The following is an 18,451-nucleotide window of genomic DNA, read 5'->3' as shown; positions in this document are numbered from 1 at the left end:
TCTTTGAAAGTAATTAAATGAGAATCGGAAATTTATTAACATTGTATATTACTAATATACCCGCCGCTTTCACTTATCATTAATATTATTTAAACTGACGTTACCATATAGTATACATATTTTCAAAAAAAAACTTCATTATATTATCAATCGTTGTCTTCGTTTAATTTGCGTTCAAGTATTTTTTCCTTTGCCTGGTTGAATTCTATTGGAAAATCAATTCGCAAAGCAGAGTTTAAATAGTCGATATTCTTTCTGGAAGTTTCTAAATTATGTTTTATTTTTCTCGATGTGGCTACACCACTTTCAAACTTCTCTTGCAATCGATTCAATCTGACCTCCATTTCATCAACATATTGTTTAAGTTCTAAACTTTTCGAGTTTATAATGGCAGAAGTCTTGGTTTGTAAGGAAAGCGCTTCCGAGAAATCTGTACAATCGATGGATTGTTTAAGAGAGTCAAAAACATACCTAGAAACGTCAAATATTGGACTAGGATCTTGAGCTTCTGCGAGCAGTATATTATTTGTTTGAGGGATATCATTATCTAAGAACAAATCATCATCAACATTCGATTCACTTTCCAGTTCGTTTGTCTCAACAATGTCTGAGACTCCACTTCCATAACTAGCGATACTGCTGCTGGAGTTGCTACTGGTGCTGATAGAATCATGGAAGGAGCTGCACATTTCCTCTGTTATAGGAATCGCATAAGATTGCGAATTAATACTAGGTGTTGAAGAATGAACTGCAGAAAACGCTTCTTCATCATCATTTTCCTCCGGTAATCCAGTCATTATTGGTCTATGCTAAATGATCTAACCATTATTTTTCTCTTTTGCTACTCTCTTTCATCATAAAATTTACAACCAACGATGTTTTATGTAAAAAATGGTCTTTTTTAGTTTCTTAAAATAATTGAATATGGCTATGTCTGGAATGAGGTAGTAGGAAAAAGCTGTACATATTAAGAAAACACTTGAATGAAGACATGATAGTTATTTAGGTTATTTAGAAATACACCATCTTTTTATAGTTCGGCATCAGAACTGGTTGCAAAATAAAACGAAACTTAGTGAGACAATACTTCTATAGCATGCATTCGTGAAAAGTAGAAAAAAAAGAAGTAAATATAACAAATCTGTATGGAAACTATTTATTGGCCTGTTTTGTTTGTTCTTTTTTGTAGTTTCATCAAGTAACATCCTTCAGGCTCGTAGACCTTATCTTTTTTATTGTTTACCAGCCTTCTCTTTCTCTTTCCATTCCTTATCTAGAGCCTTTTTCTCTTCATCTGTTGTAAAATATGTATACTTGAGAAATCTATAGCCTTGCGCTAATTGTGCAGTTTCATTGATAAGGTGACATCCAAAAAGTAAGTAGTTTTTAGGTGATACTGCAAGAGCGTATTTCATAAAGACGCCTGAATAGGTAACTAAAGCGAAGGTCATCGGGCCTGAGATTAGCGTAGGATCTTTTTTCAGATCATATATGGCAGCAATCGGGATACCAAAATTTGAAACGGGTCCCCAGAAGTGTGTCGTGAAGATATATTTCAAAGTTTCTTTATTAATGTATTTTTGAAGAAATGAGCGTGCTGCAGCACGTTGGATAGGTTGAGACATTCTTTTCGACCACAGTGCAGAAGGAATCTATGCTTATATAAATAGATGTGCTAACGTGTGACAACTGGCAAGAGAGCGGTCTTTATAGTTCATTAAAGGAATTAAGTGGGGAACACAAGTGATAATGGCTATTCCTTCTTGACCAGGAACATTTGTCATTCGCCTCGGTTAAAGCGGGGGGCGCCGCGAAATAGAACTTGGCAAGCCATTGCCTAATGAAAATACTCCACTTGTTTAGCTAGCTATAAAGTACTTATAATACCATCCAGAAGTATTGAGCTGGGTTTTAAATTGTATTCTAAATCGATAGTAAGCGATCAAAAAGCAAGATTATTATTAGTAATATCCACATACTGTTAGATTGCTGAGGGGCAGAGGTAATTCCTTTGTTCTTTGGGAAGCGATCAATTGTTTTCTCTATCTTGGTCCTAGTTTTGACCCTTCTTACTCTAATAATTTCAAGTTCTATTTCCCCACCTTGTTCCCCCCCTTCTTCTTCTTCTTCTTCTTGCTCTTCTGTTGTATCTGTTGTATCTGTGTCAGTACATGTATCGATTTCTTCTTCAAAAGAATTCGTTTCAAGAATCTTCCCTACGAAGTTACCACTAGCATCATGACGTTTCTTGCTTGTTCTTTTTCCCAATGAAAAGATGGAAAATCTCCCTCCTCGAGTCTTTATGGTTTTTGTTTCATGACACTCGTCTGCAGCGTCCGTTTGAATACTAGCCTCGGATAATCCATACCAGCTTGAGTTACTATCATCTGCAAATGATGTAGAGTGAACTGGGGAAGATAGAAATCTATCATTGTTCCTAGAGGTTACATTTGTAATGGTGCATTTAACTATGTCTTTTTGTTCATCAAAGTACTCAAGTTCAATTTGAAGAATCAACTTGGCGGCTAAATAATGGTTGTCGCGTAAAGAATGATTAGCAAGTGCAATCAAGCCAAAAGTATCGCCACTTTTCAAATCAATCTCATCATCTGGTCCATCAGATACTAGGTTTACTGTACCACTCTTGTTATTTAAATCTCGAATACAGATGCGAAGTTGTTCAATAGAAGGAACGCTCTGAATTTTTGGTTTTGGTGTCTTTATACATAACATGGCATGTTTTCTGCTTAGTTCTGGCTCATCAAAGTAAAGATTGTTTGGCCTACCTAAACTCTTTTGATCAAATAAGCTTGACCGACCAATAATTTTACATAGACCATGTGTTGTTTCTGTATCTTCTACAGCGAAAACAAAAGTTCTTATATCACCCATATTTTTGACAGTTTGCTCTCACCGTTTCAAACTTATACAGATACCCACAGTTGGTTATCAGTGTTGTTTTTAGAACTCAAGATTATTTGCTACTTTAGCTATTATTGTAGTTTGCGAAGATCCTCCAAAAAGATTAGTTTCCGCTACAGTATATTGTTCGGAGTTTCTTCATGCGTTTTTGTTTGGAGAAACACCAAAGGTGACAGTGGAAAAGATAATAATATTATAATATGATGCTCTATGTGGTCTATAACTAAGTTGAATATTGTGAAGGAGTGAAGTATAGTTATACGAAATTACAAAATAGTAAAATCAAAAATAGGAGCTAACGTGGCGACACCTACAAAGAGTTATTCTATAAGTATAAAAAATACAATAAAAAAAAAAAGAATAGCTTCACATAACTACACAGCTTTTCTTCAACTTGTCTCTTTTCCTGTTTTTACCATCACTACTTCCATTGAAGGAAAGAAATTTGTTTTTCTTTGAGTTCTTTTCAGATCTTTGGAATCTTTCTCTTGGATTATCGCTACTGCTATTAGCATAACCATTTTGCATGTTACTTGCCGCACGCATATCTTCTTGTTCCTGTAATCTCCTTGCCAATTCCTCATCGTCTTCAATCTGTTGTATTCCACTTGCTCCACTATTGCCTTGATTAGTGGTCACTCGTCCTGTGTTCTGATCACTAAACGGGTTAGAAATATAGGAATCATTTTGTCCAGTAGCAGTAGTATCAGTTCTTTCCAGACTTGTGGGAATGAAGTTTCCAGTATAATAAGAATCTTGTAATCCATTCACGGATGTAAGCGACTGCCAGTTTATGTCTTTGCGGTTTCTGTAAGTAGGATCCGTGACCAGAGTAAACAATTCGCCATTGTTCTTGTATAATGTACAAAAGTGGTCATTTCTAAAAAGCACGGCATATGATCTCTCCACCAGAATTTCTTTTAGATGATTCAGACCATAATCAGTTAATTGAGTAGCAGATCTTGCCAAAAAGGATTTTAGGTAAGTTGCATCGGATTGAATTTGTTCATCGTTTTCAAATTGTGCATTATTTTTCTGGATCTCATACGACTGCACCAGAACCTTTTGAGCGCCCATATAAGAATATTTTGATACGTGTTCATAGGCGTTTAGGTCATTGTCTCCATCTATTATCCAACCATGCACGATTCCGACGTTGTAGAGTCTGAAAAGTGACATTTCCACCCCATCTTCAAAAGACCCGTTGAATTCTGGGTTAATGTTCAACCCGCTATATAGTTGTGGTAGAATTTTAAGTAGTTGTTGTTTTTCTACGCTAGCACCATTGGGGTTTTGAACACCCATATCGGCTAGAGTTTGTACGATCTCATTTAAAGTAACAATTTCCTTGCCTTTCACCAATTTGCAAATTTCTTGGGAATAACGTGCATGGGCAGGCGAGATCAATAAAACGTTCACTAAGGCAATCAGTGCGCATTTACCTTGTCCATTTTGAAGTAGTATCTTATATTGTGTACCATTAATTTGAACACTTTTGGTTAGAAATGAGACATCCATACTTGCTTATTTCTGTAAACTATTAAAAGAGAGCTCCAAATTGTAACGTTCTTTATTCAACAAGTTCGACTTTGTATATTTCCTCTACGTCTCGCCCATATTGAATTTTGGTATGCTTATTTCAACCTTTCTTCATTTGTTTCACTTGTTGTTCCCCTGATCTCGCACGGTGTCAGAAAAAATAGCAATTTGTTTGGTAGCCGGTACTTGGTGGTTTACACAGAACTGACGCTAACTCTTCTAGAGAGATATTAAAGTTCGAGGATTAATTTGTTTATTTATTTACTAATACAATTAACTACTAAATTTGTGGTATGTGCACCTTCAAATCTATTTCATCTTTTTAAGGCTGATAAACTATATTAAAGATCCATATGTATTATTTGGGACAGTTTCAGTAGAACCTTCCTTTTTTTTGTTTGGTTGCAACGAAATTGAAAACCCGGGTGGCAGGTTATTATTGTTTATAGATGTTGGGGTAGGACTGGGAGTACTCTTCATCCAGACATCGGCCGATTCGAAGCTATGATGTACGCTTCCCGTGCTTGAAAATGATTGGAACTCGTTGAACTCATCCTCCAGCTTAGTATGTGAAATATTTTTGGTAACACTATTACCTACGACTCTGGAACTGAGCTGGCTTGATGGAATTTGTTCGGGATGGTTTAACGTTCTGGTCGTAAAGCCTCTAGTTGCTAAGGCACTCTTAGGATTTAAAGGTTTGGGGCTCGAAGTACTCTTGGATTGTAATGGTGTTTTTTTATAAGAGGGCACACTTATCTTTTTAACTGGTTTCATCGCTGCTACTTCAATATTGTTGGCCGCGATTGTCTCAGGATCTTCCTTCTTAACGATTGCTGGTTCAATGACTTTGTGAAAGGCATCTTCCTCATTATCATTAGTTTTGTCACTTAATTTGGCAATGTGATGCCTCTGAATATCTGATGACATTTTGTTAATGGCCTTTGTGTATCCTGAATATTGGGACTTTGTTAGCGTTGAAGCCATAGAATAATTCCACATCAGAGGCAATACCTGGTCAACAAGTGTGATTTCCTCGGTAATGATCAGAGGAACGGTTTCGAAAAGCTTTAATAATTTAGATAAAATTCTTGGATCTCTTGTCTTCATCGATTTAAACAAAGGTAAAATAGTCTCTGAGCAAGTATAAGAATCAATGGACTTGTGCTCTATCATGATTTGAAAACATGTCACGCATGTGTTTTTCACCATTAAACTTGTTGTCTTGGTAAATAGGTTAGATAATAATGGTAACAAAAATTGTTTCACTGTAGGAAAATCAAGTACCTCTAAAGCTAATGGAATTTGTGATAGAAGCTTCTCTTGAGACACTACGTTAATGTCACTTTCTGAGTCACGCAAAACATAGTTAAATAATGGCTTTAGTAAAGTTTCCAAAAAATCGGAACGTTTGACTTTTTGCTTTAATGTATCTAAGTTATCGATTAAGCAAACGGTGGCATCCTTCAATAGGATCGGAAAATTCGTATCGCTTAATAAAACCGGATAAATCTTCTCTTGGAAGGAGAGTTGGGACAAGGTCGACCCTATTTTGATTATTAATTCCAAGTTTTTATCAACGCATTTTTCATTTACCATTTTTTCAGCACAAAACTGACTTAACAATTCCAACAGAATTGGTAAAAATTTCTTTTGTAATAATGCCGGTGGGAATTCTGGTAACAACTTTACGAGACCTTCCAGAAATACATATTTTTCTTCATTATTCTTCCTGGGTAAATCGTCTAGGAAATTTAGAGTCTTGATTAATGGATCTTGGAAAAATTCAGAGTCTAAAATTAGTGTAATATTATCATACCTGGAATATATGTCTCTGTTCATCAGTTTGGGCATACAATATCTTAGCTTTGGTGGAACCTTATTGAATATATTATCCCATGACATTGTACTAATTTTACTCTCAAACTTACTATACTCCGATTTATATTCAGTGCTAGAATTTTCTCCGTGAAATAAATCTCTGCCACTGTAGAGGAAATAAATCAATGACGCTAATGAAAAATAATCATTCTTATATGTTAAGGTGTTTTCAAATACAATTTCTGGGGCCGTATAATTCATCTGCAAATGCATAAATGAAGGAACTCTAGGGTCGTACTGGGGTAGAAAATATTCGGAGGTATTTGTTCCTGGTGGTATTTTCACTAAATAACCCAAGCCAGAAATTTTCCAGTCAGAATTTTCATTTATGAATATTGCCCTAGGTTGAATGTTCAAATGCACAGAACTTGCACGATTGTGAATAAAATCAAGGGCATTTACTAGCTGTAGTATACCTCGTTGGACCACAATATTATCCTTAACATGACCTTGCAAGAAATTCTGCTCTTCATCATCACTTTCTCTGAATACAGTGTCCAGTGAACCTGTGACGAACTCAGTGACGAACATAAAATTTTTACTATGCTCTTCCAGTGGTTCAACTATGGTCAGGATATTCGGATGTTTGAGCTTAGCCAAGTTATTAGCCTGATTTCTTAATATTTCGTAAGCTTCTTGTATTAGCACTTTATCTCTAGATCCTGATTTAGATTTAATAATGCCATAATGCAACAAGTAATTCTCGAACTGCTTCTTATCAAACATGAATATCGATACTTTAGAAGGTGAAGATGAAGATGATGATTTTGGGCGACCTGTGTAAATGCTCCATGGTTCGGCAGTAAATGTTGGTGATGATGAGAATGAATACTTGGACGTGATACCTGTCTTTGAAGACCAGAACATCATCTTTTCCAATTAAAAGGTACCTCTTTGGCCTTTGGAATATGACAGTTGGAGATGCCACTATTTTAAACAGTTGTAGCTCTCAATAATGTTTTCAAAACTTGTTTTGATAGTATATCCTTTTTGGCTTCCATTTTTTCATGGTTTCCATACCCTTTTTTCACGCAGCAAGAGGTTCGAACCGAAAAAAATATTTAATCATGTTTAGTTTAGTTTTTTAATAAAAACCTTCTATTACCACTTTGGACTGTGGAAACCTCTTATAATGAGTTTCGAGAAATATATAAACAAAGAAGCATCGAAATTCACAGGCAAGAGAACTGGTGAATTTATCGAAGTATTCGCAGCAACACAACAGATTCATGGTAAAAAAGGAGTGCATTGAAATGTGAACATTTTTTCTTGTATATTTAAAAAGCAGATGCACATCATCTTTATTAGTTTTGAATGCAAATATTAATTTTGGCATAAAAAGACTTAGAATTACCCCTTCAGACTAAATAATCAACCTGAATATTAGATGAGCTTGGTAGAACCAAGTGTTGGACACCAAAGCCAAAGAATAAATAAACACTCGAGTAACTATGTTTATTTGAACCTAATTAAGGGTGCGTGGGTGTGATTTTCATTATTAACTAGCAGGTGTTAAAAAGGGCATTTGAAGAGTAAAAATACATATACCACATTACTTGCAATGTTAAGATCTTCACTATAGGAATCCAAAAGAATATCAAGAATCTGTTTTTTATAAAGAGGTAATTGCAAATAATGTCACTGGTTAGTATCTTGGCTCCACTGGTTACTTCTGAGGGCTTAGATTCAAGAATCAAACCCTCATCGAGAAAAGGTGCTTCTCCCCCAACGAAGCCATCGCTATGGAGAACCACCGAGTTCAAATTATACTATGTTGCCTTTATAGTCGTGGTTCCACTAATGTTCTATGCTGGATTACAGGCTAGTTCGTCCGAAAACCCAAACTATACAAGATACGAACGTCTCTTATCTCAAGGTTGGTTATTTGGTAGGAAAGTGGATAATAGTGATTCTCAATACAGATTTTTCAGAGACAATTTTGCACTATTGTCGATTTTAATGATTGCTCACACCTGCATAAAACGTGTCGTTCTTTATTCAACAAATATCACTAAATTAAGATTTGATCTAGTATTTGGCTTGATCTTCCTGGTGGCTGCTCACGGTGTCAATTCGATAAGAATTTTAACCCATATGCTAATTTTATATACTATAGCTCATGCATTCAAGAATTACAGAAAAATAGCTACTGTCAGCATTTGGATTTATGGTATTTCTACGCTTTTCATTAATGACAGCTTCAGAACATATCCATTCGGCAACCTTTGCTTTCTTTTGAGCCCATTAGATCACTGGTATAGAGGTATTATTCCAAGATGGGACGTTTTTTTTAACTTTACTCTCCTGAGAGTTTTAAGTTACAACTTAGACTTTTTAGAAAGATGGGAGAATTTCCAAACGAAGAAGAACCCGTCCTACGAATCAAAGGAAGCTAAATCGGCAATTATGCTCAACGAACGTGCTAGGCTAACTGCTGCCCACCCAATTAAAGACTACAACTTAATGAATTACATTGCATATGTCACTTATACCCCGCTTTTCATTGCTGGCCCCATCATTACATTCAATGATTATGTATACCAATCGAAACATACTTTGCCATCAATTAATTTCAAATTTATCTCTTACTATGCAATGAGATTCATTATTGCTATCTTATCTATGGAGTTCATTTTACATTTCCTTTACGTAGTGGCAATATCAAAAACCAAAGCTTGGGAAAATGATACCCCTTTCCAGATTTCCATGATTGGCTTATTTAATCTGAATATTATTTGGCTGAAGCTTCTTATTCCATGGAGGTTGTTTAGACTATGGGCTTTAATAGATGGAATCGATACACCTGAAAACATGATCAGGTGTGTTGATAACAATTACAGTGCGTTAGCTTTTTGGAGAGCTTGGCATAGAAGCTATAATAAATGGGTTGTCCGTTATATATATATTCCTCTAGGCGGCTCAAAAAACAGAATACTGACATCTTTAGCTGTATTTTCCTTTGTGGCTATATGGCATGACATTCAATTAAAGCTATTATTATGGGGTTGGTTAATCGTTCTTTTCCTCTTGCCGGAAATTTTTGCTACCCAAGTTTTCTCTCATTATACTGACGCAGTCTGGTACAGACATGTTTGCGCTATTGGTGCTGTTTTCAACATATGGGTAATGATGATCGCTAATCTATTTGGATTCTGCTTGGGTACTGATGGTACTAAAAAACTGCTAAGCGATATGTTTTGCACCGTTTCTGGCTTCAAATTTGTTATTTTGGCAAGCGCTAGTTTGTTTATCGCAGTTCAAATAATGTTTGAAATTAGAGAGGAAGAAAAGAGGCATGGGATTTTCTTAAAATGTTAATGTGCTGGTTTTTAATTTATAAGTCTGCTATCAAGTGTGTATTTTATCTATTAATATACATAGGAAAATAAAATCTATTGAGAGGAAAGTGCAGTATTCCATCAATACACCATAAGAATATCTAAATATACCTTTGAATAACGAGTTTCAAATACGTTTCTTGTATTGACCTGGAGTTTCAAATTTATTTTGTACCCATAGACCCTTTTTCTTTGATTTGGCCAAAAACTCATAATAACGGTACTTGTCTTCTCTACCATCGAATTCTGTGTTCACCTTTCCCTCATAAACAACTGCTAACCCATCCTTAAGCATTTCCAAACTTAAATCTTTCCAGCCACCATACCAATCCCAGTACGACACTCGAGCCACACAGCGATTATACTGATCTATAGACAGAGGTTTAACCCATACTTTTTTTCCCAGTATTCGGTTTTGTAACCAAATTAATGCCTCATTACCAAACGGCTGAGCTGGATTACCAAAATGTGCTCTTTCTGGGGCATCGATTCCGCATAACCTTATAGGAATAGTTGGCAGGTTTTTCCTATTTTTGTAGGGAACATTTAGCTTTAAAAACTGGCTTTTGGTTTTTTGTACTTTATTTTTATCAGATTTCCTATGCATAATCCAATTTAAATTGAAAAAACTTATGTTTCCATCACCTCCAACAAGCTTTTCTACCGTTGAATCGTTCTTGATCATTTGTGGAACGGCTCGTAACCAACCCCATCCACCTCTGGTACCACCTGGCATGTGAAAAAAATGAAAGTTGTCCCCATCACCCACAGATGTCACCTTACCATAAAGCCATCGTTTGCGGAATATGCGTCGCGGTATATCATTTGTCCTTTTGAATTGAGCTAGATACCTTTTATATGTGTAGATCAATGTTAAACTGGTACCCGTAAGAATGATTGAGAGTACAGCAACATCAGTAGGTTTTTCTAAATAAGATCCACTTTCCCTCATATCACAAATGCATTTATGATACCTCAATGGCTATGAAATAATGGTCTTCCTATTTCGATAGTTTGTCATATATGATGTGTTTATGCTCTTCTAGCACTTTTTTTTTTTTTTTTTTGCATGCTAAAACAAGAATCATTTAAAATCCAACAGGGATGAAAGGATTAAGAGCTCCGTATCCCACAAGTGAGTCTATGTAGAAGTATTCCTGATATTATTAAACCGGTTACAATTATTTATTCGAAATTTATATACGTTATTTTGGTTGCCGTTGTTCCCAAAGACGCAGTGTTATTGTTGCTAAAAAGCAGGGAAGCTGACCTCTTTCTTCTACCCATAAATTCATAAGATCATCCCAACCGTCTATATCAGCATCAAGGTTAGATTTTAAGGTGTTTTCGTTTAGGTCAGCAACCAAATATTTTTCGGGTCTGAAACAGGAGAGTATTTTTACGCGACCATCTTGCTGAAATTCCAATTTAAAACCTAATAATGAATTTACAACGTCAATAAACTCCAGTGACTTTTTGTTGAAAACTTGCTTTAGTCTGGATAATCTTTTATTTGATCTGAAAGTTTCTTGTTCGAACTGTCTCAGCTCGAAGTTCAGCGAATCGTAAACAGAAATAGGTACTGTTTCAATATTGTGATTATTGTGTTTTAATTCATTTAGCAAATCCGCATTTTCCTTTTCCAAAAGATTTAATTTGGTTTTCTTAATAAACTGATCTTTTATGAAAGGGCCATCACGTAATTGCAATATACGGATTTTTTTCTCTTTTAGCTTAGTTAACTTTTCTAATTTTTCTTGTAATAATTGAATGGTAGTTTGTGCTTTGTTTAGCTCTCTCGACACTTTCAAATTTTCAAGTTGCAATTCATTGAGCCTTTGCGAATAATTCAAACCTATTTGATCGCTTGTCAACTTTCTCTTTTTTCTTTGAGTTTCCACATCATCGGAATTTGATAGTAATTGATCATTTAGTTTTTTTAACTCACTTGTTAAATCTTCCGTTTTATTTTTATATGTATCAAGCAAATTGTTCATGTCTTTGTTTATATCCTTATTCGAAACATGCGTCTCTTTATTTTCCGCCTCTAGTAGGGCATTATTCTGTGTAGAATATAAGTCATCTAATTGCTCTCGCAGTAATCGACATTCTTCGAAAGATAGACTCTTCTGTTGTTCTAACTCGTGATTCAATCTCTTCAAATTTATTATGTTATTTTCATAATTTTTGTTCAGGTCTAGTATTTGGTTTCTCTCTAAAGCCATTTCATCGTTCAGAAGTTTTAGATTATTATTGTCCAATCTTAGTTTATCATTTCTATTTGTTAAGATTAAACACTCCTTTTTAGTAAGTTTCCAGTCACGAATGATCTCTCCAGGGTTATTGTGCAGGTTATTTTTCACGCTGTTATTGTTGCTGTTTTCAGTGTTATTATTGTTATCATTAGTACCATCATCTTCTCCCTCATCATTATTACTAATACCATTATTACCGTTGTTACCGTTGTTATTATTATCGTCATCATCGCTATTATTATAAATTTCCCATTTAGTTAGTTTCGATTTTAGATCTATGTTTTCTAATTGGAGCTCTTCATGTTGTTTTTCCAGCACGTACAGTTCCTCCAATTTGTTTTGAAGTTTTTCATTTTCTAATTTCCAAAAGGTAGAGGAATCCTGCGATTGTTTTAATTTCTTCAATTCATTTGCCTGTTGCATATTCGCTATCTCTAATTCTTTGGTATATTGAACTTGATCTTGAATCATCTTGTTCATCTCAGTGAGCTCGTTGAACTCTTCTGTAGAATAGTTGGGGTGGGAGTTTATCATCTTTGAAGCTTTCAGTGAAGATAACTCGTCATCCTTTTCCACCATTTGATGCTGCAAACCTTTGATATCTAAGCTTTGCCTCTTTATTTCGTTTTCATATTTCATCAACAGAGAATGAGAACTTTCTGCTTCTAACTTAAAATGGTCACATTGGTTGGTGAGTTTTGATAGTTTGGAATCATACTGCTGCCTTAGATTCTCCATTTCTAGATCTTTATTCTGCAAATTGGTTTGTAGTTCACGAATACATTTCTCCTTATCATTTGTTGAATTAGTTGAGCTTTCCTTTAAGCTTCTCAATTCTCGTTCCAATTTATCATTGCTCTCGTAAAGGTATTTCGTGTCATTCAATGCTTTCTCTAAGTCACCAATTGTAACCTTATATTTCTTCTCTAAGATATTAGTCTGTTTCTGGAGCTGCAGTTTTTCAATCTCATATTCATTTTGTAAAGTATTCAGTTTGAATTGCAACGCCTGTATCTGACGGTTGCTTTGTCCACTGGTACCGTCCGTAGCGGGTGAATCTGCAGGACTTTCTAAAAACGGGGAAGATCCGCCACTATTACTCATTCTGTTTCCAATCGTATGAAGATTTGATCTAAGCTTTTGAATAATTGTGTACTTCAGATTTGTGGACTGCTAATTTAGTGTGATCAAAAATATTCAATGCCGCTAGTACAGCTAGTATTTACTGTTATTGTTCAAATTAATATTGAAAAATTGTAAGAAAGAATTCCTAGGGTAACGCACTAGCAGTTCTCAAAACTCCTTTAGGAATAAAGATACTAAAAGAAGATCAACTTCATACAAATGCCAACTGATTACACTTAATCTTTTTAACAAAACTATTGATATTGTGCATGGAAAGTAGAGAAAAGCAGTGTATACACGAAAATGTCAAAAGTGTATGTTATTATATATTTTGAAAGAGATGCCAGCATATACTAACAAATCAACGCTCACCACCGTATTGTAAACAAGACCAAGGAATTTTAGGTTGTTAGAAGAACTGGAAAAGGGTGAAAAGGGGTTTGGCCCAGAATCATGCAGTTACGGTCTTGCTGATAGTGACGATATTACCATGACTAAATGGAACGGTACCATTTTAGGACCCCCTCACAGCAATCATGAGAACAGAATCTATTCTCTATCTATAGAATGCGGCCCAAATTATCCAGATTCCCCACCGAAAGTTACATTCATTTCCAAGATAAACCTGCCATGTGTCAATCCAACTACAGGAGAGGTCCAAACAGATTTCCATACATTGCGTGGCTGGAAAAGAGCCTACACCATGGAAACCCTATTACTAGATCTTAGAAAGGAAATGGCAACCCCAGCTAATAAGAAATTGCGCCAACCAAAGGAAGGTGAAACCTTTTAATCATTTATTTGCCTCCAAACAATACTCGCAGCATTTTTCCTCAAGTCCCACTCATATATACAAGCAGTAAAACATTTGGATATATTTCTATTTAGATAACAAGCTTAATTGTTTTTATAACAAGCAACTGCTTCATCCATATTGGGAGTTACTACGCAACTAACTGACTACGATGATTATGTATATAAATGTATTATCAATCCTTGCAACGGTCCTCATCCGGGCACACGAAGGTAAACCCTTAGATCTGCTATAAAGCAGACGACAGAAGGACTGTTGCACCCAAGATCGATAAATTTGTTCTCCGGTCCAAGCTAATAATAAATATATTACAACACAAATCCACATTCTTCATGGGTCAAGAACGCCCCGGAGGGGTTCAACCTCGATGAGATACTGTATATGTTGCGAATGGCCGTTAAATTTGCGTTACTGTTATAAAAACCACAAAAAAAGATATAGAAATATTTGGCAAAATATACATAAGTTAGTGAAATAATTGATGATGCTTCATCCTATTATTTATAGCTGAAGAACTGAAAAAAAAAAAAAAGTTATAAAGTAAAACCCGGGTAACACCTCATATTGGAAGAGAGTAGGGCTACAAGATGCTTTCTCTTAACAACATTAACGAGAACCAAGGCGAAGTGCTCTTACTGTCCGAGGAAATTCTGTCATATGTTTTCAAAAGTATTTCTATTCCAGCATCTGCTATACAATCAACTGCATGTTTGATCAATTTTTCCTAATTGGTCAATGCTCACTTAACCATTGATGTCCAAAATAGGTAATACCACTTAGTTAACTGTATGTTCCACAGGACAGTTTTTTCTGGAAACGTTTCCTGAGACAATGAACAACCAGTTTAGTTGTTAGCGTTAGCAGATTGGTAACTCTTGTCTTGCCTCCCTCTTTTTACCTCCTCTTCACATTTGTCGCCTACATTTCCTAATCGATACATCAATACTAAGAAACGATATGTAACATTTATGAGCAAACTCTTCAATGCTCTTCTCAAGGTGCCATAACAACGTGTTTATTTTTTGCTGTTTCAGATTTTAGCTGTTTCAAAAACAGTTATCTTTAACTTGATGAAACTTTATGCATTTTGTAACATAAAGACGAAGCACTGTCGCCTATAAAAACTGTTCTTAGTTCTGTTGTAGATTAATACGTCCCAGTATACGCTCTTATATCCTACATTATCGAAAAATAAAACCAACATTAGAGTCCATTTTTGTTACACCAAATATTAGCTAAATAATGAAAGTTACTTCTATTCTTTCCACTGTTCTAGCGGTTACTTTTGCCGTTGCGACTTCCGATGAAAATGTCGCTCAAGTCCCAGCTGAAGCTGTTATTGGCTACTTGGATTTGGGAGGTGACCATGACATCGCCGTTTTACCATTCAGTAATGCTACTGCGAGTGGATTACTATTCATCAATACTACCATTGCTGATGAAGCGAAAAGAGAACTTAACACCACTCTGACGAAAAGAGAAGCAAGGGCCGATGCCTGGCACTGGCTAAGCTTGAGACCAGGCCAACCAATGTACAAACGAGAAGCCAGCCCCAACGCTTGGCATTGGTTGCAACTCAAGCCAGGCCAACCAATGTACTGAGCTATGGCCCCAGCTTGTTTATGAATTTTCTCGACTTCTTCTACGTTAATGTGTAAATCCTAGTTTTACTTAGTTCTTTTAATCCGAGTAGCAGAGTTTTCTCGCTACTGATATAACAATATTTTTGCTGTTTAAATAAAGTAACCTTCCAAATAATAAAATATCAAAACGTTCTTTAATAGGTGTTTCTGTCATCCATGGCTGGAATACGTTTCTATATCCGTTTCCGACTCTGTCTGCGAACAAAATTGCATTTCATTACTATCTTGTTCGCTATTGTTCGGGCTCTTCTTTTCTTCTGGACTTGTTTCAGTCTCAGATTCAGACTCAGAAACTCTGCCATAAACTTCGTTCATTTTGTCTGCTGATAATTGAATCTCATTGTCTTCTAAGGACACTAAGTGTTTCAGATTATCATCACTACTATCAGACAGGGAACTTGTTGATCTTACATCGTTTCCAAGCGAGATGGTATCGTCCTCGTTTTCACTGAGTTTACTTTTTTTAGAAATAACTGGCCTCTTTGACAGTCCAAAAAATTGAAAGTCATCAAAATCATCCTCCTCCTCCTTGATCGCAGATCGGTGTGTCATTTTGCTACTAACTCTTCTTCGCTTAGCATCTTGCAACTTCCCGTTCAAGTTTTGAGGTTCTACTATCCTTCTTCGGTTCATTCTCTTACCTGGAGAATTCAACTCAGAAATCGGATTTGCTATTTCCAAGTTGATAAGCGCAGAATCTGAAATATCTCCATCAGATACTTTGATATTATTTCGCTGGAGAATCCCATGAAGTTCCCTTATTCTCTTCTTCTTCTCATTCAACAGAGTCACCATCATTGCTCTGGTTTTCTTATCGCGCTCTTCTAAAAGCTTATCCAATAGTTCCCTTTCTTGGGTCAGTTCTTCGACTCGACTTCTATTGCTATAGTCACTTTCTTTTATCTTTCGGTACGAGTCGTTAACATAACATATACCTTGATATAGTTTTTCAGCCATTTCAAATAAATCAATCTCCCCCTTTGTGACTGCATGTAAGGTGAATTCAGCAATTCTTCTTATAATTCCCGATGACTCCAACTCCATAACTACCTTCCACACCTTATTATCTTGCATTCTACATGCCCACTTAGTAAATATGATTTTGTTATCTAAGGACGCAAAGTAAACCTTGTGGCCCGTCAACATTTTAAGCAGTTCATACCACACATATTTCTTGGACCTTTCATCGATACTCTCTCCAGTAAAGATCCGCACATCATTGATTCCAAAACTACTTTTGGAAAAGATACCCGTACCCTCGCTCACTGTCATACTTTTTATCCTAACCTCTAAAAAACTAATTTCATCCAATGTTTCCAACTTGCACCCATCTTCGATCTGGACCTTGCAGAGACCAAGCTCATCATCATCTTTGTCTGCTCCTTCATTGATCGTACGGATGCAACTGACGAACTCCATTAGGGGGCACATAGCGTAGCTACACACTCAAGTAGTATTTTACTGAAACAAGCCATGCAATACCACAGTTCTCGCACTTATATTCACTAAATGGGTTGAAGACCATCGCTTAAACGTTCCTTTAGTGTATTGTTTCTAAAAATGCACTTCCGGGTATTTTTTCGGGGCGGTAAATCGTGTAATGATTAGCAATGTATAGAAATCTTTCAAGTAAGAGAACATTTTATTTAGTTATTCAACGACTTTTGAGTTAGGCCAAACGTGGGCATCTTTTATATTTTGAGGAAAAAAATAATAGTAAGTGACATATTGGGATGACTGAGATACTACCGCATGTAAATGATGAAGTGCTACCAGCAGAGTATGAACTCAAGCAGCCGGAGCCAGATCATTGCCCCGGTCCCGAATCAGAAATGGCAGGTAAATCCGATGCTTGTGGTGGCTGCGCCAATAAAGATATATGTGAAAGCCTTCCAAAGGGTCCTGATCCCGATATCCCATTAATTACAGATAATATGTCCGGAATAGAACACAAAATTTTGGTCTTATCTGGAAAAGGTGGTGTAGGCAAGTCGACCTTTGCTGCAATGTTGAGTTGGGCACTCTCAGCTGACGAAGATTTACAAGTTGGTGCCATGGACCTAGATATATGTGGTCCTTCTTTGCCACATATGTTAGGTTGCGTCAACGAAACTATCCATGAATCAAACTCCGGTTGGACACCTGTCTATGTGGCCGATAACTTAGCAACTATGTCTATTCAATACATGCTCCCAGAGGACGATTCCGCCATTATATGGAGGGGCTCAAAGAAAAATTTATTAATAAAGAAATTTCTGAAAGATGTTGATTGGAATAAACTTGATTATCTGGTGATTGATACGCCGCCAGGAACATCAGATGAGCACATTTCCATAAACAAGTATATGAAGGAATCCGGCATAGATGGTGCTCTTGTGGTCACTACCCCCCAGGAAGTAGCTCTATTGGATGTACGCAAAGAGATCGATTTTTGTAAGAAAGCTGGTATTACTATCCTTGGACTAGTCGAAAATATGAGTGGGTTTGTATGTCCAAATTGTAAGGGGGAATCCCAAATTTTTAAAGCTACTACAGGCGGAGGTAAAGCGCTCTGTGAGGAGCTGGGAATCAGATTTTTGGGGTCGGTTCCCTTGGATCCAAGGATCGGAAAGAGTTGTGACATGGGTGAAAGCTTTCTGGATAACTATCCTGACAGTCCCGCTTCGAGTGCTGTGCTCAACGTTGTTGAAGCCCTCCGAGATGCAGTTGGGGATTTATAATCGTCAGTTCCAACCACACCAAAGTAATAACAGCAGTACATAGATTAATCAATCGAAATACGAATATCTCCACGCTTACGTCGCATATCCATTGATTCAAACTTTTTTATAATATGTGGGTACAGATAATTACTCCAAGAGCATCAAGTACAGTCCATTGTTTTCTACTTTTCTTTCCTTAAAGGATAAAACTAATTTACTTATGTTTTATATG

General features: G+C 36.2%; 12 protein-coding genes across 12 annotated transcripts; 4 read left to right on the top strand and 8 right to left on the bottom strand.

Moving 5' to 3' along the window:
- Positions 1–146: 146 nt before the first annotated feature.
- KXD1 (Kxd1p) lies at positions 147–797 on the bottom strand (the record flags this gene model as incomplete). The annotated part of the gene is made up of 1 exon (XM_056222644.1): positions 147–797. The coding sequence occupies one exon, from the start codon at positions 795–797 to the stop codon at positions 147–149; it is 651 nt and encodes a 216-aa protein (XP_056082314.1).
- A 435-nt stretch (positions 798–1,232) lies between these two features.
- On the bottom strand, positions 1,233–1,625 carry MPC1 (pyruvate transporter MPC1; the record flags this gene model as incomplete). The annotated part of the gene is made up of 1 exon (XM_056222643.1): positions 1,233–1,625. The coding sequence occupies one exon, from the start codon at positions 1,623–1,625 to the stop codon at positions 1,233–1,235; it is 393 nt and encodes a 130-aa protein (XP_056082313.1).
- A 298-nt stretch (positions 1,626–1,923) lies between these two features.
- Positions 1,924–2,892, bottom strand: SMKI07G1710 (uncharacterized protein; the record flags this gene model as incomplete). The annotated part of the gene is made up of 1 exon (XM_056222641.1): positions 1,924–2,892. One exon carries the CDS (start codon positions 2,890–2,892, stop codon positions 1,924–1,926), a length of 969 nt encoding a protein of 322 aa, XP_056082312.1.
- Positions 2,893–3,288: 396 nt separating this feature from the next.
- MIY3 (Miy3p) lies at positions 3,289–4,440 on the bottom strand (the record flags this gene model as incomplete). Its single annotated transcript, XM_056222640.1, has 1 exon — positions 3,289–4,440. One exon carries the CDS (start codon positions 4,438–4,440, stop codon positions 3,289–3,291), a length of 1,152 nt encoding a protein of 383 aa, XP_056082311.1.
- A 357-nt stretch (positions 4,441–4,797) lies between these two features.
- Positions 4,798–7,212, bottom strand: SCY1 (Scy1p; the record flags this gene model as incomplete). The annotated part of the gene is made up of 1 exon (XM_056222639.1): positions 4,798–7,212. The coding sequence occupies one exon, from the start codon at positions 7,210–7,212 to the stop codon at positions 4,798–4,800; it is 2,415 nt and encodes an 804-aa protein (XP_056082310.1).
- Positions 7,213–7,977: 765 nt separating this feature from the next.
- Positions 7,978–9,660, top strand: GUP1 (O-acyltransferase; the record flags this gene model as incomplete). Its single annotated transcript, XM_056222638.1, has 1 exon — positions 7,978–9,660. The coding sequence occupies one exon, from the start codon at positions 7,978–7,980 to the stop codon at positions 9,658–9,660; it is 1,683 nt and encodes a 560-aa protein (XP_056082309.1).
- Positions 9,661–9,807: 147 nt separating this feature from the next.
- LCL3 (Lcl3p) lies at positions 9,808–10,632 on the bottom strand (the record flags this gene model as incomplete). Its single annotated transcript, XM_056222637.1, has 1 exon — positions 9,808–10,632. The coding sequence occupies one exon, from the start codon at positions 10,630–10,632 to the stop codon at positions 9,808–9,810; it is 825 nt and encodes a 274-aa protein (XP_056082308.1).
- A 253-nt stretch (positions 10,633–10,885) lies between these two features.
- Positions 10,886–13,039, bottom strand: MAD1 (coiled-coil domain-containing protein MAD1; the record flags this gene model as incomplete). The annotated part of the gene is made up of 1 exon (XM_056222636.1): positions 10,886–13,039. The coding sequence occupies one exon, from the start codon at positions 13,037–13,039 to the stop codon at positions 10,886–10,888; it is 2,154 nt and encodes a 717-aa protein (XP_056082307.1).
- A 324-nt stretch (positions 13,040–13,363) lies between these two features.
- Positions 13,364–13,853, top strand: MMS2 (E2 ubiquitin-conjugating protein MMS2; the record flags this gene model as incomplete). The annotated part of the gene is made up of 2 exons (XM_056222635.1): positions 13,364–13,374; positions 13,451–13,853. 2 exons carry the CDS (start codon positions 13,364–13,366, stop codon positions 13,851–13,853), a joined length of 414 nt encoding a protein of 137 aa, XP_056082306.1.
- Positions 13,854–15,116: 1,263 nt separating this feature from the next.
- Positions 15,117–15,476, top strand: MF(ALPHA)2 (Mf(Alpha)2p; the record flags this gene model as incomplete). The annotated part of the gene is made up of 1 exon (XM_056222634.1): positions 15,117–15,476. The coding sequence occupies one exon, from the start codon at positions 15,117–15,119 to the stop codon at positions 15,474–15,476; it is 360 nt and encodes a 119-aa protein (XP_056082305.1).
- Positions 15,477–15,667: 191 nt separating this feature from the next.
- LIF1 (Lif1p) lies at positions 15,668–16,948 on the bottom strand (the record flags this gene model as incomplete). Its single annotated transcript, XM_056222633.1, has 1 exon — positions 15,668–16,948. The coding sequence occupies one exon, from the start codon at positions 16,946–16,948 to the stop codon at positions 15,668–15,670; it is 1,281 nt and encodes a 426-aa protein (XP_056082304.1).
- Positions 16,949–17,250: 302 nt separating this feature from the next.
- On the top strand, positions 17,251–18,237 carry NBP35 (Fe-S cluster-binding ATPase; the record flags this gene model as incomplete). The annotated part of the gene is made up of 1 exon (XM_056222632.1): positions 17,251–18,237. One exon carries the CDS (start codon positions 17,251–17,253, stop codon positions 18,235–18,237), a length of 987 nt encoding a protein of 328 aa, XP_056082303.1.
- Between the last annotated feature and the right edge of the window lie 214 nt (positions 18,238–18,451).

This window comes from Saccharomyces mikatae (genome assembly GCF_947241705.1).
Source record: "Saccharomyces mikatae IFO 1815 strain IFO1815 genome assembly, chromosome: 7".
NCBI lineage: Eukaryota > Fungi > Ascomycota > Saccharomycetes > Saccharomycetales > Saccharomycetaceae > Saccharomyces > Saccharomyces mikatae.
The sequence above is the reverse complement of the archived record's forward strand: the minus strand, read 5'-3'. Positions and strand labels throughout refer to the sequence as shown.